This window comes from Mustela nigripes, chromosome 9 (assembly GCF_022355385.1).
Source record: "Mustela nigripes isolate SB6536 chromosome 9, MUSNIG.SB6536, whole genome shotgun sequence".
Lineage (NCBI taxonomy): Eukaryota > Metazoa > Chordata > Mammalia > Carnivora > Mustelidae > Mustela > Mustela nigripes.
Genome location: NC_081565.1, coordinates 78,944,922 through 78,959,422, shown reverse-complemented (window position 1 = coordinate 78,959,422; position 14,501 = coordinate 78,944,922). Strand labels below are relative to the sequence as shown.

At 43.6% G+C, this 14,501-nt stretch overlaps 1 protein-coding gene across 5 annotated transcripts in view; it reads right to left on the bottom strand.

The window, feature by feature from the left end:
* Positions 1-14,501, bottom strand: part of CEMIP2 (cell migration inducing hyaluronidase 2) — a 98,416-nt gene that overhangs the window by 11,914 nt on the left and 72,001 nt on the right. For all 5 annotated transcript variants that reach the window (XM_059411869.1, XM_059411868.1, XM_059411867.1 and 2 more), the window contains 5 exons: positions 13,657-13,834; positions 10,976-11,191; positions 7,564-7,772; positions 4,083-4,265; positions 1,539-1,758 (listed from right to left, as the gene is read on the bottom strand). In XM_059411869.1, the coding sequence (XP_059267852.1) occupies positions 1,539-1,758; positions 4,083-4,265; positions 7,564-7,772; positions 10,976-11,191; positions 13,657-13,834 (1,006 nt within the window). The remainder of the gene's footprint in view (positions 1-1,538; positions 1,759-4,082; positions 4,266-7,563; positions 7,773-10,975; positions 11,192-13,656; positions 13,835-14,501) is intronic.

The following is a 14,501-nucleotide window of genomic DNA, read 5'->3' as shown; positions in this document are numbered from 1 at the left end:
TGGTTGGTGGGTGGGTTGGTGAGTTGGTTGGCTAGCTGGTTGGTTGGTAGGTGGCCTGGTTGGTGGGTGGGTTGGTGAGTTGGTTGGCTAGCTGGTTGGTTGGTAGGTGGCCAGGTTGGTGGGTTGGTTGAGGAGTTGGTTGGCTGGCTGCTTGGTTGGTGGGTGGGTTGATGGGCTGGTTTTATTTGAGGTGGAGAATAGAAGTGGGACAACAATATGAAAGATTGAAACTGTGGATAGTGAGTTGCCACTGAAAAAATATTCATATATGATAACAGGAAGAATAAATCCATGTTCCTCTTTCTGCTTCTTACCATCACCCACAGGCAAAAACAAAGGAAAAACATTTCTGATTCAGCAGGACTAGGGCAGGACCAAGGATTCTAATATCTTATAAGTTCCCAGGTGATGCTGATGTGGTTGATCTGGGACTACACTTTGAGAACCATTTTCCGTAACCTGTATTTGTTGAGCAAAACTTAAATATTAATTAGAGCAATATCAACTCTATACTTCTTTTTTACTTGGAGCTGGTGTGACCTCCTCTGAAAACCCAGTCTGACCTCATTATTTTGGCTTTACTTTCATTGCCACATGTTCTTAAGATCCAGAGGGAAGCCTTGTAATTAAGAAGGAAAAGAATTTTGCTTCTAGCCAAAGTTAGTTTGTAATTTTAATTACAGGTAAATGTAATAGCAAATGCTTCAAAATTAACAGTAGCTTTCCACCTTAAGGGGGGGCAATTTTCAATAGGAGTTGCATTTTTTTTTTTTGAAGATTTTATTTATTTATTTGTCAGAAGAGAGCGAGCACAGGCAAACAGAGAGGCAGAGGGAGAAGCAGGCTCCCCGCGGAGCAAGGAGCCCGATGTGGGACCCGATCCCAGGACGCTGGGATCATGACCTGAGCCGAAGGCAGCTGCTTAACCAACTGAGCCACCCAGGCATCCCCTTTTTTTTAAGATTTATTTATTTTGGTGGGGGAAGGGCAGAGGCAGAGGGAGAGAGAATCTCAAGCTGGTTCCCTGCTTAGCGCAGAGCCCAACATGGGGCTGGATCTCACAGCCCTGAGATCAGGACCTCAGCCAAAATCAGAAGTCAGACCCTCAACCGACTGAGCCACCCAGGTGCCCCATACAGCAGCTGCATTTTTGGAAGAGACATTTTATAGTTCTCAATAAAAGAAAGTACTCTTCTACATCACGGACATGGAAACCCAAGAGCAATATTTTAACAGAATCACAGCTGAGGGGAAAGAAAACAAGGACCAGAAAATCCAGAGCCATCCCCAGTAAACTGCTGTATCTCAGGCGTCAGATATGTCTATCACAAATTTGGACTAGTTTACTTCTTAGGCTTACTGCATTCTAGAATGGGCCAAAATTCAGGAGAAATCCCGCAGTACTTATAACTTGGCAAGACACATGTTCCCAAGAAAAACGTGCCTATTGCCAAAATAAAGAAACAAACAAAAACCAAAACAAAACACTGCTGTCAGTTCTTCCTCCCACCCACAGCCCAGTCTTCTCCCTGATCTACCTGGCGGGTCCCGCAGTCTTGACAGAGCCTGGTGAGCATGGAAGGCATACGCTTGAGGGCCGACGGCTTCCTGGAATACTGGGGATACGCTCTGGCCATGCAGTTACTGGTATCTTTTGAGTCCGTCGCTGCCTGGATCTTGACTCGTTCGCATCCCTGAGATGAACAGTAACTGTGGCCATCCCTGTGGCTTTTGGCTTTGAGATACAAAAACAGCAACCTGAGAACACAAACCGGTCCACGGGATGTTAGCCGGCCTCTCACAAACTCACGGAAATGCCTCCCACTGGCTCATGGCCCAGAAGGCTGTTCCTCTAATAAAGTAACTTTTCCTTAAAAGAAAATAAATTACAAAACTAATAAAGTCGATTCTCCTTCCTTTCTATCCTTCCAGGGCCCTATGTCAAATGCAAAATGCAACACTACTTTCAGGAGATATTTTGATAACCCGATTCAGTCATTCTGGAACATACCAAAGTTCATTCCTGCAGTGAATTACTTCAACAGGTAATTTAGGAGGATGGACTTTGGTTTGGTTCAAACTTCCTTGGAAAATTTTAGACTTATATTGAGTTTATGATTTCGTAAATTAGTGTGTGGGGTTTTTTTTGGGGGGGTAGTTTATTAATCATTTCAGTTTAAGGCATAAATTCGAAATAAATAAAAATAGCAACTGCGACATGCTTGCTACGGTCTCCCATCAATTCCTGTGATGTTTACCAAGAGCAGATGGGCCTGAGGTCCTTCTGTCTGTACTTCGGCCAAAATCAAGGGAAAGGAACCGTCCCCGCCCACTTGGAATTATCCTCCTGCTGCCAAGATGGATGGAAAAGTAACTTCCAGGCAACAGTCCAACATCTGTCAGCAAACTTAGTCTTTCTGAACCAAAGGAAGTCAAGACTGTAAAGCATCTGATCCAATGTGATTGATTACTGGAGATCACGAATTCATATTTTAATACGAAGTCAGTGAACAACGAAAAGATGCAGTTCCGAGGTAAAAAAATCAGCCATTGTCCTAACATCAACACTTTTAACATAAATCTGTCAGGAATGAAAGGGACCTAATTAGGCTTGGGCCTTTTGACACACAATTAAAAAACAATTTTTTTTAATTTAAAATTTAAAAAAATGAATACACTTAAAAATCAACAAAAGGAATAGAATTAAAAAGAATTAGAACCTCGAAGGCTGAGGGATTCTAAAAATACCAGAATGGAAAAAAAAAATATTTCCCAGTTAATCATTCATCATTTGTGATCTCCAGACCATCCTCACAAATTGGGGTGTTCCATTTATTTCTGTGGAAAACCAACAGGGACTGTGGAAGTTCTGTCATCTGCTGTATAAAAGTCCCAGTAGGTTGTCTTAAGTCTTACTAAGAACTGAAAATCAGCGACAATTATGATAAGAAGAGCAGGTCACAAGGGCTGCTTGGGGGAGCCCTGGAGGGCAAATGAGGGGCATCTTCTTCAAAAACTAACAAGCCACTTAACAGAACCCCCACCTCACGCCCCCGTCTCCCCATTCTGAACTTTCATCTTTCCCCCAAACATGCCATGCCGCGTTCTTCCATGCCTCCATGCACCTTTCCGCGCTGCTCCTGGGGACACCTGAACCCTCTCTTTTTCCATCTCCTCCTACTCATTCCTCAGGAGTTAGCCCCAGTGTCATCCTTTTGGGATGTCACTGGGCATCCCAGGCTGAGCTTTTGGGTGACCTCAGAAAGCACCCTGAAAACCCCACTACAGGAATCGCAGCATTTAAACCTCTAGTTTGCTAAGGACTTGCTTTACAAGCCCACATCCTTGATTTAGCCGACAGCGAATTTGCCTAAGAAATGGCTCTTCGTCACATGAGTATCTTTATGGCACCCAGACGATGGCATACGTGATGGGAATGTCAGCTTCAGGGATGGACGCTGAAGGAGCATGCTACTTGCTGGATGAGTACAGGAGATCGAGCCTACCATAACCCAAAGGCTGAGAGACTGTAACTGGATAAAGGCAGACAAAGCCAACAGGACCCCGGGTGAACAGGATTAGAATTAAAAAGTGGAAAGACGCAGCCTAGAGAAAATTGAAAGCAAACATGCTATGGTTACACAGTGGTTTGGTGTTGGTTGTTTTTTTAAACTCAAGGTCAACTTGAGAGATCACCTTAAAGGAAGAAAAAAACGAGCTCTCCCTGAAATATGAACTCTAGCCCACGTAAGTAATCATCTTAAGAGTTGCCATAGAAAAAAAAATTATTTTAATTTTCAATTGGGCCTCCTGGTTCTTTATTGACAAGGGTAATTTTCCTCTCCAAATTGCCTTAATAGGTATACGGCAAACATCTTCATCCGATTCCTGCTGCCAACTGTAATTACGAGTCATTCTACGTCTCTAAACCTCTAATAGTGATGAGCGGAGAATTACCCACATCGGCTGCGTTTCTAAACAGCCGTCCTATCCCAACCTATTCTTAGTTAGGCTGAAGACTAGTAATTTCACCATTAAAGAAAAATAGCAATAATTCTCTTTCACTGGTTGCGCCCAATTACCCTGTGTTGGAGTCAAAATAGAATTTCCGCTCTGACTGCTTCCGCTGCAGCTCTTCCAGCGAGTGCACGGGCTCGTACTCCTCCATTCTGGATAACGAGCCGTTATGGCGCTGTAAAAAGCCGAAGGTGACCTGAAAACTTGTGTTTGATGGATAGCAGAGGCCAACTCGAATCCAGTCATTCCTATAAAGGAGAGACAATAAAACAACGAATCCACACTTGAGTCTGCGTATTTTGAGTACTATAGCATTTGTAAATTTCAGCCGTGATTCTTCTCTGCCTTAAATTTCTGCTGTGGGGACGCCTGGGTGGATCAGTGGGCTAAAGCCTCTGCCTTCCACTCAGGTCGTGATCCCGGGGTCCCGGAATCGAGTCCCGCATCGGACTCTCTGCTCAGCAGGGAGTCTGCTTCCCTTTCTCTCTGTCTGCCTCTGCCTACTTGTGATCTCCGAGCCAAAGGCAGAGACTTTAACCCACTGAGCCACCCAGGCGCCCCAATTTTTATTTATTTTATTTATTTATAAGTAATCCCTACACCCAAAGTGGGGCTCAAACTCACAATCCTGAGATCAGGAGTTGCACGCTCCAACCTTCTGAGCCAGCCAGATGCCCCTCCCAAGAATTTTTTTGTTCATAAATATTTTTTTTTCTTTTATGATTGCATTAGGATAAATACTTAGTGGTAAAACTTTTGGCTATAAAGGCATATGTGCTTTTAAATCTTTCGATGCATATTACCAAATTGCTGTGGGGTTTTTTTTTTTCCTTAGGTAATATCCTATTTTTAGATATAAAATCAACACTTTCTGGAAACCATTAAATCATTTGCTGTTTGAGGGCATTTTGTAAGTTGTGGTAAAATATACATAACCAAAAATTTATCTTTTTATCCATTTTTAACTCCACAGTTCAGTGGCATTAAGTACATTCACAGGGTTCTACAATTACCACTACTCTTCCAACAAATTTTTAAAAATAATATGTAACGAGGCCTTAAAATTATTCGTACAGGTTTTACCAGTAATCCCATTAAAGAATAATTAGGAACATAGACCAGGAAAGATGCTCTATGCTGTATCATTTATAATAGCATAAAGGATGTGTCGAGGGGCTGGCAGAAGAAAAAGAAGGTACATGCTCATGGAGAAAGAGAGCAGTCAAGTAAATGCTGGTATATTTATATGCTCCAAAAACACAAGGGTGGACGGGTGCCTGAGTGGCTCCGTGGGTTAAAGCTTCTGCCTTCGGCTCAGGTCATGGTCTTAGGGTCCTAGGATCGAGCCCCGCATCGGGCTCTCTGCTCAGCAGGGAGCCCACTTCGCCCTCTCTCTCTGCCTGCCTCTCTGCCTACTTGTGATCTCTGTCTGTCAAATAAAGGAATAAAATCTTAAAAAAAAAAAGGTGGAGAGAGGGGAGAATACTACATTTATAACGCCTCACTCTGATTAGAAGACTTATAGGTTATTTCCATTTTCTTTATATTTTTCTCTATCTTCCTTATTTTGTTTAGTGAATAAGCACAGCTCTTACCATTTTTAAAGTATTATTCGTAGACATGGCACTATGACAAAACCTATGACTGTTCTATCATCACATCAAATGTGGGGGAAAAAACTGTCCATCTCTTCCTCCTGCCTCTGCCCACGATGTAATTTTTATACACTTTGAGCTACTTAGGCTAGGAAAATCTGACTGAACTTCAAAAGCCCATGCAGATTTTTGAAACTTCTGGGTTCAGCCTTGTTTCACTTTAAAAGATTTTTACTCTAAAAGATCTTTTCCTGCTCGGTGCTTGTTCAGAAGTTACACGGGATCCCCACAGAACCCTGCGTATCCTTTGGTTGTAATCTCTCACATCAAATTCACACGCTGCCGGATACCAGTCTTCCCATTCCTGGTCACTCTGACTTTCCCCGTGGTCCCCTCTGACTGTTGCTGTTTCTTTCACTGCCTTCTGCGCAGCTCACTCCGGAGACTGGCCACACAGGATTGGCTTTTAGAGACCTCACCCTGGACACAGTGTGAACTAAGGACTGGAGGCGGGGAGATCACGTAGGATCCAGGCGAGAGACGATAATGGTCTGAACTCAGCCGCAAGCAGTGTGGGCGGAAGTGGAGAGACTCGCACAGCACTAAGGAGATGCGACCGACAGGCTCTGGTCACTGATGGGTTGGGACGAAGAAAAGAAGCGTCAGTGATGAGTCCTGGGATTTTTGCCTGGGGCTGACTCCGTAGGCAGGGGTGCAATTCTCCAGCAAAGGCACCGAGAAACAGCAGCAAGTGTTAGGGGAAAACAGTCATGGTCTGCTTTAGAGCAGGTGCTAGGGCCCTAACATCTCAGAAGAAGGGCATCCTCTGATATGTCACAGACCCCTGGAATTGACCTACACAGAGCTGAAGTCCTACACATTATAGGTCCACCTCTGTTCATTTCAAATGGGTGTTTTTTTGTTTTCTTTTTTTTTTTTCAAGTGGATGTTTTAAGATAGGCCATTTCAATTTTTCCAACACCTATCCAAGCCATCTCCTGGACTCCCCCGGGGTCACCATCACACGCAACTAGACTGGTCACCTCTGCCTCTCAAAATAGTCCCATGCCTCCTTGCCAGGGTCATCTGTCACTTGCCCGACACACCCCATGCTCCCATCGCACTGAATCCATCCGTCCCTGAGCAGAGCCAGCCCGTTCTCAACGGCACTGCTTTTCTACCAAGACTGAGCCCTCAGTATCACTTCCTCTGGGCAGCCCGGCCGGGCCCCGGTGGGCCCCGGTAGGCAGCATTTCTGCTCTATCCCGTGTCCACTAAAAATAGCACTGGGTTGTCAACGCACTTAAAATTTCTTCTACCTGGACAACAGGAGCTCCTGAAAGGCAAGAACTTTTCTCGCTCATCTTTGGGTCAGCGGGCACACAGAAAACACTTGCATACGTTGATGGAAAAACAGAGCCTTTGATTGGAAGTAATATTATTAGGACGGACAACTGAAATCCAGAAGGGACAAGAAAGATGCCTTCCGGCAGGGGTGGTGGGCGCCTGGGATTCACGTCCGGCTCTTTCCCCTCTGCCTGTAGCTGATGTTAGTTGTCAGTCACGCCTCTCTCTTCTGTCAGGTCTAAAGTGGGCCTCAAACATCTTTGCACTTTCTAGATAACCAAGAGCTCCACTGGAACGTCCAACACAACTTCGGCCCCTCCCAGCGACGGGGAATTAGAGCATTCGGCAGGCTGTAGTAAAACCTCTTGTGAGGCTGCCCACAACAGCTCAACCACAGACAAAAGAGAAATGTTTTTAACATGATTGGGTCCTGTCAATCTGTGAAACTGCTTCATTGTGTCACCAAGACAGATACAGCCTCCACCTAAGAACGAAGTACGTGAAAACTGGCATTTTTGCCCTGCTCCAAGAGCAAACGGTCTGGTCTGTCCCCAGGAAATGATGCCTGGCTCCACTATGGGAAGTCACAGTAATGGAGACGTACTTGTTGAAGTTTATGAGGTAGAGAAAAGCAGTCCTCGGTGCCGGCCCGTTCCAGTGGATGGTGTAGCCCTTCTCCAGCATGATCACCGGCTGGTACTGAGGAAAGGCAGCCTTCTGGTTAATGCCCCGGAGCACCATAGGGTAGGAGGGGTACTCATCTCGCGCGATGGTCATAGTCAGATTCTGGGTGCTCCACGTCTGCACGTAAACCTTCGGAAAGCAATCAAGAAGTAAAGGGGAGAAGACTCTTAACCACAGAGAACGTGCTGGTAGTCCCCAGAGGGGAGGTGGGGGGCAGGGCGAGCTGGGCGAAATAGGGACTGGGGATTCAGGAGCACAGTGAACCATGATGAGCACTGAGCCACGTGTGGAATTGTTGAATCACTACCTCACACACCTAAGACTAACTGAACACCCTATGTTAACTAAACTGGAATTAAAATTAAAAACTTAAGGGGCGCCTGGGTGGCTCGGGTCACGGTCTCGGGGTCCAGGGATCCAGTCCCATGTAGGGCTCCCTGCTCAGTGGGGAGCCTGCTTCTCCCTCTCCCTCTCCCCCTCCCCCCACACTCATGCTCTCTTTCAAATAAATAAAAATCTTGAAAAAAAATTAAAACTTAATGAATTTTTTAAAAAAAGAATTAAAGAGCAGAGGATGAAAGCTCAGATAACCTAAACAAACATTTTCCAGCACAAAGTTCAGAGTCCCTCCTTCCAGAACAGAGGTTCTGTGACCTAAGCCAGACTCAATGAATAGTAGCCAACTTCATCCTAAGTTATACTTAAAACGAAGCCGACTTAAGCGGCAATGGTAAAAACAGACCAAGCATTCCGCTAGCCAAGACCTTCATCATCCGTTCCTCCGCCACAGGCCGGCTTATTCATCAGAATATAAAACCTCTGTGGCTTACACAGCTTGTCAAAGAAATACCTCAGTCTGAAGAACACACATACAAAGAATCCGTAAATTAATGTGAAAACTGATACCCACCAGTCAATCTGAAAGCCTTTCCTCTAAAACAAGAGATGGAAAACTGAAATATCTTAGAGCTTTGGCTTTCAATTTTCCATGACCTACATCAGCCCAAGAAGTCATTTTTCACCCATTCAAAAATAAATAAATAAAATAAAAGCTATAAAGCACTTTGCAAAAACTGGAAAAAAATACATTCAACAGAGACAAATTTAAAAATCCTGAATTCATTCCAGTGGCTGTGCCCCTCGCTGGGCCAAAACGAAACCTTCTCCAAAGACATCCTCCAAAGAACACACCTCAGAACGATTTCCTAAAACAAATCACTATCCCATAACGGAACTCTCCAGGGGGATTAAAACGTTTGCTGGAAACAGAATTTAATCCACAAGAGTTCTCTATTTTTCTTCCTGTCAGTTCTATGGTTCTGTCCATATTAATTCCTCATGCATACAACCTGTGAGCCAGAAACGCTCCCAAATCTCAGTCATGTCTGACTAGTTCAGTATAGTAACACTCTTCTTTACAACACCCCTTGAAGATTTAAAATAACGATAGGAAACATATTGCTTGAGACTACCAATGGTCTTCATTTATATATATTTATTTAGTATATGTTGACTTAGTATTTTATACTTATTTAGTATGTATTGTAAAAATTATAATAGTATCTATAAAAATCATATTATAAAAATCATAATATATTATTAAAATAAAAAGTATAAAAATTTGTTATAAAAATATTTATATTTATTTAGTGTTTATTTATGTACTATATATTATATTATAGTTACTACACAAACATAATATACTTATTTTTTAAAATGTTTATATTTAACCTATACTTATTATATAGATTATACAAATATAGAATGTATAATTTCAAATATACGTTAAAATAACAGTATCATTTTAGAACTAGGTTATAACATTTAAAAAAAGATTATATACAATAGGATATATGTAATAGACATATCATAATCAATCTCCTGCCTTCTTCCAAATCCAGGAAGGACGGGAAGTGACACATGTAACTTTTTTTTTTTTTTCCCAAGATTTTATTTATTTATTTGAGAGAGAGAGGGAGGAAGAGAGCAGAAACAAGGGGAGCAGCAGAGGCAAAGGGAGAAGCAGACTCCCCACTGAGCAGGAAATCCGGTAACGGGACTCGATCCCACGACCCTGGGACACTGAACCGACGGAGTCACCCAGGCGCCCCTCTAACTTAAATGCGCCTTACGTTTTCACCTTTCTTCCTGAGCCGCTTGAACCCTTGCGTTAGCAAAGAGCTAAAATATATTCACAAATAGCCGAACAATTATTATTCCGTCTTGAGATCCAGGTGCTTCTACCTTTTTGCCTAAAAACATACAGTCTTATTTTGTTTCTACCTTTTACCGAAAAACATACAGTCTAAACATTATCTAAGTAACAGCAAATGGCTGGAGATCTGGGCTCCCAGCCCAAATCTCAAATTCTCAGGAGAAAATTTCTGACTTGTGGTCCCACCATTCCTAGAACCTCCTAGGAAGCATTAGATGACTTACTTCTTTCTTCGTCCTCCAATAAAAATTGAATTACTACTCTGCCTTGTAAGACAGGAGGATTAGATTCACATTCTCGAATACATTTGAAATCCAAAGGGTTGACGGGCACATTTATAATAATTTTCTATTTCACTGGTGAGTACATACCACTCTCAGACACACACCCATGAAATTCAACTAAACTGTAGCTACAGAAAAGAGCTAAAAGCTTTTTGGTTTTGTTTTATGTTAATTCTAGAATTTTTACAGCATCCGAGGTTAACTTAGTTTTAGCAGGCAATTCTCATTAAGAGTAAGAGGAAAGGAAAAAGAAACTACATTTCAAACTACATTCTTTTCTTCTCTATTATAGTTAATTCTCCATTTTTTCCCTTGTTTTCCCCACAACTTAGGCAAGAATAACCTATTTTTTTTTCTTATGGGAATAAAAAATCCCACAACAAAGAAGCTAATACTCCTTTAAAATTAAGCCAGAAAACTTCCTCCAATCTTTATCCCCCTGCCTAATTCTCTAATTTAGCAGAGATAATGACCCTCAAAGCCAAGAATAAATCCCCCTTTCAGTGAGCACAGCGGCAGCATGGCAAGAAAACCCAGCCTAAGACTTAGGAAGTATAGGTTCTCACCCCAACTGTATCCCAAGCATATTTAACCAAAGGCAAATCATCCTACCACTCTTGGACCCACTTGTTGAATTGCTCTGAAGGAGGAGGACTTGAAATAAAATTATATGAGTCCCTGATCCCTTGTGAATTTTTTTTTCTTTTTTCCTAAAGAAAAATCATCCTTTGGAAAGGATCAATGACACTGCAGAGCAAGAGAGCCCTCCTCCCAGAAGAGATGCTGTCGGCAGCGGGGTCGGAGTTCAGGCATCACAGTGCACAACGGCTCACCTGGGCGTAGTTCCCGCTGCAGACCACCGCGTTCCATTTGGTAATGTTCACGCAGCTTGGGTGGCGGATCAGGTAGTTGTCCATTCTTCCCACATAAGCATCCTTGTAGCCTGTCACGGAGCCATCGATGTCGTGGAATATGGAGTTCTTGTCACCATCCAGCTCACAGTCTTCAAACCAGGGGCCAGGCTTTCCAAAGAAGACGTTCAGAGAGACCTGCCGGCAGTGAAAAACCAGGACATCACCATGGGAAGGCTTCTACTGTCCTGGCCGGCATCCCCTGCCTGCACCCAAAGGCATATCCATTTCAACTGCTTCAAGGTTAGAGCAGCCGAGAGCCCCAGTTCACAGATGTCAACGATGGCACCCAATCAATCAAAGTGTTCAGTTAATTATGACATGGTTGGGCAAAAAAAAAAAAAGAAAAAAGAAAAAAGTCACAGAGCCTTGTGGAGGTCACGTAGCTAATGTTGGTCTTTTCCATTTTTCCCATTTAAAAAGAATTACCTGCTCTCCAGACAAAACTAACCTTGGTAAGAGAATCAGAACAGTCGTGGGAAGGGGGAAACACGCAGTCACGCATATTTGTTAAGAATTACTCTGGGTGGCTCAGTGGCTTAAAGCCCCTGCCTTCGGCTCAGGTCATGATCCCAGGGTCCTGGGATCGAGCCCCGCATCAGGCTCTCTGCTCATCAGGGAGCCTGCTTCCTCCTCTCTCTCCCTGCCTGCCTCTCTGACTACCTGTGATCTCTGTCAAATAAATAAAAATCTTTAAAAAAAAAAAAAAAAGAATTATAAACTTCACACTTAAGGTGTGTGCATTTCCCTGCCTGCTAATTATACCTCAATTAAATAAAAATCTATTATAAATTCCAGCTTCTGAGCTAGCTCATCATTTTATTTTTACATTCTCTCCAACATCAACCAAACCCAGCTCAGTCATTTTCATGCCAGGTAGAGTTAATTTAAGGCTTTTATTAAACACACAGTACACAGCTGCAAAGCAGGCTGCAGGTGACAAGTTTTATAGTCTTTAGCTACTTCTTATTAGTGGTAAATTATTCCCACTATGCAAGCCTCGCAGATACACCTCAAAAATGCTTTTATGTACTCATCACCCTCAGATGTTGTAAAATCAACCGAACATCTAAGTAATAGGCAACTCTATGAAAAATCAGTGATGTTTGGGACAAGTGGCTCTAAATTCTTACTTGTAGGACCTTTTTCCATTTCCCTTGGTCCTTCTGTGGTTAAATCTAGGAGATGTTTAGGACACATTTCCCACCTCTTCAGGGAGAATAAAATTGGCACTGTTCCCTTTGCAAACTGTTCTCTGGGCACCAGCACCACCAGACCCCCAGGCTGTTGACCACTACCTTGAAGAGCAGGGATGTGAGAACTTGGGAACTCCACAGCTAATGTAACACCCAGTGAGCTATTTTTCAGAACGAGTGTGTCAGAGGTCACTAGAAGTCTGTGTGTGGAAAGGTCTGTGTGGGTAGTAAGTGAACATCCCACCTCCTCCCTAGCTGTTCTAAGGACTGCCCTACTTATTTATGTGGGAAATGATCTGCTAGTGTAGCCTTACCTCTTCCCCTAGAGTCATAGGGCCTAAGAGAGAGCCAGCCAACAAAGCTGGCATCCCAATTTGGACCTGGGCTCCTGTTTCATGCCTCAGCCATTCTGGAAAACTGGATATAGACTCCGGTCAAACTATCCCATGTTCTTTTTTTCCCCCCCCCCCAAAGATTTTATTTATTAGTTTGACAGAGATCACAAGTAGGCAGAGAGGCAGGCAGAAAGAGAAAGGGGGAAGCAGGCTCCCCACTGAGTAGAGCGCCTGATGTCAGGCTCAATCCTAGGACCCTGAGATCATGACCTGAGTCGAACGCAGAGGCTTAACCCTGAACCACCCAGGCGCCCCTCCCGTGTTCTATTTTAAGCTAGGCAACTGCAGAGTCTGCCTGTGGACAAAAATGAGAGAAATATGAGCCACTTCCCAGTTACAGCCATTTGTGGGAGCAGTGAGTGAGGAGAGACTCTCATCCCCCCAGTACCAGGAACAGGCAAGATGGCGGAGGGCAAGGTATATAATCAGACTGTCCTGTGTGCTCAGGCTCCAGAGGGCACAGATGAAAGTACAAAGAAAACAATTTCTGTGGGCTACTGTACTGTAAACAATTTATTTCTCAGTCTTCTTTGCAGTCTTCATAAAAACCTCCCAAGAGTTCATACCTGTATCTGTCTTATACCATCCCAGTACTCCTCTTCTTTCCCATCCTTCTATCCTCTGGTTCTCCAGAAGAACAAGCCCCAGACAAGTAAAATACCAGGCACAACTCAGTTCTCCTCATAGATGATCACAATGAACCTCCCCAAACCCTAGATCCTGATGCTCCTCTGACACTCTCCCATCCCCCCATGCCGTGTCATCACTTTAAGCTGTGGTCCCTTCCGAGGTATTACATGAAGGCCAAAAATACCTCAGGTCACATGGAACTTCTGTTCTCACCTTGAACCCGATGGAACAGTGTGCATGGAATTAGAGTCTCTCCTGCATCTACTTCTCCTCCTAGTTGTAAAGACTCATCATGAATACTTGGTGTTTTTGTCTTTGGGAATGATCTATCCCCCCACGCTCCCGCATGGTCACTACACAGATACCGTAAGGACATACTTACATGTGGACCAAACTTCACGAGGGAGATGTTATTCCTGGGGGTTATCTGCCAGGGATTCTTCATAAGGAAGCCAATAGCGCTGGTGTACCTATCTGGCGTGGGCACGTATTTTTTGAAGGTACACCTGGTTAGATGAATGGGCCCGTCATAAATCTGAAAACCTCTGATGGGGAACGTCCTGTTGAAACATAAGATTTTGTTTAATGCACATGGGCCCCTCCCTTCACTCACACGTTTGTTTGTTTTTAAAAGATTTTATTTATTTATTTGACAGAGATCACAAGTAGACAGAGCAGCAGGCAGAGAGAGAGGGGGAAGCAGGCTCCCCACTGAGCAGAGAGCCCGATGCGGGACTCGATCCCAGGACCCTGGGATCATGATCTGAGCTGAAGGCAGAAGCTTTAACCCACTGAGCCACCCAGACGCCCAGTCACATGTTTGTTTTATAAACACTGTTCAATCTCCTGGACACGCTAAGTACAATTCTAGAATCCAGTGGAACCAAGAGACCATCCCTGCTCGAATGAAACGCATACTGCAGCGGAAGAGGCAAAGAGAAAAACAAAAGGTAATTTCAGATAGTAAGTGTTGTGGGGGCAGTGACACACAGTACTACAACAGATTGGGGTGAGAGACGTGCTGTTTGGGACAGAATGGAGGCCTCTCTGAATGGGACATTTCCCGCTTCAATCAACCCAGTTAAGACCTTTTATTTGGGAACTCATATACTTCCCCTTTGGTTCCAAAATCTCTGGCAAGAGAACAAAAGACAAATCTGTAGCTTCCACAGAGAGAACCTCCTTTCAAGCCACTAAATGACAGTAATAAAATGAAATGATATGCTT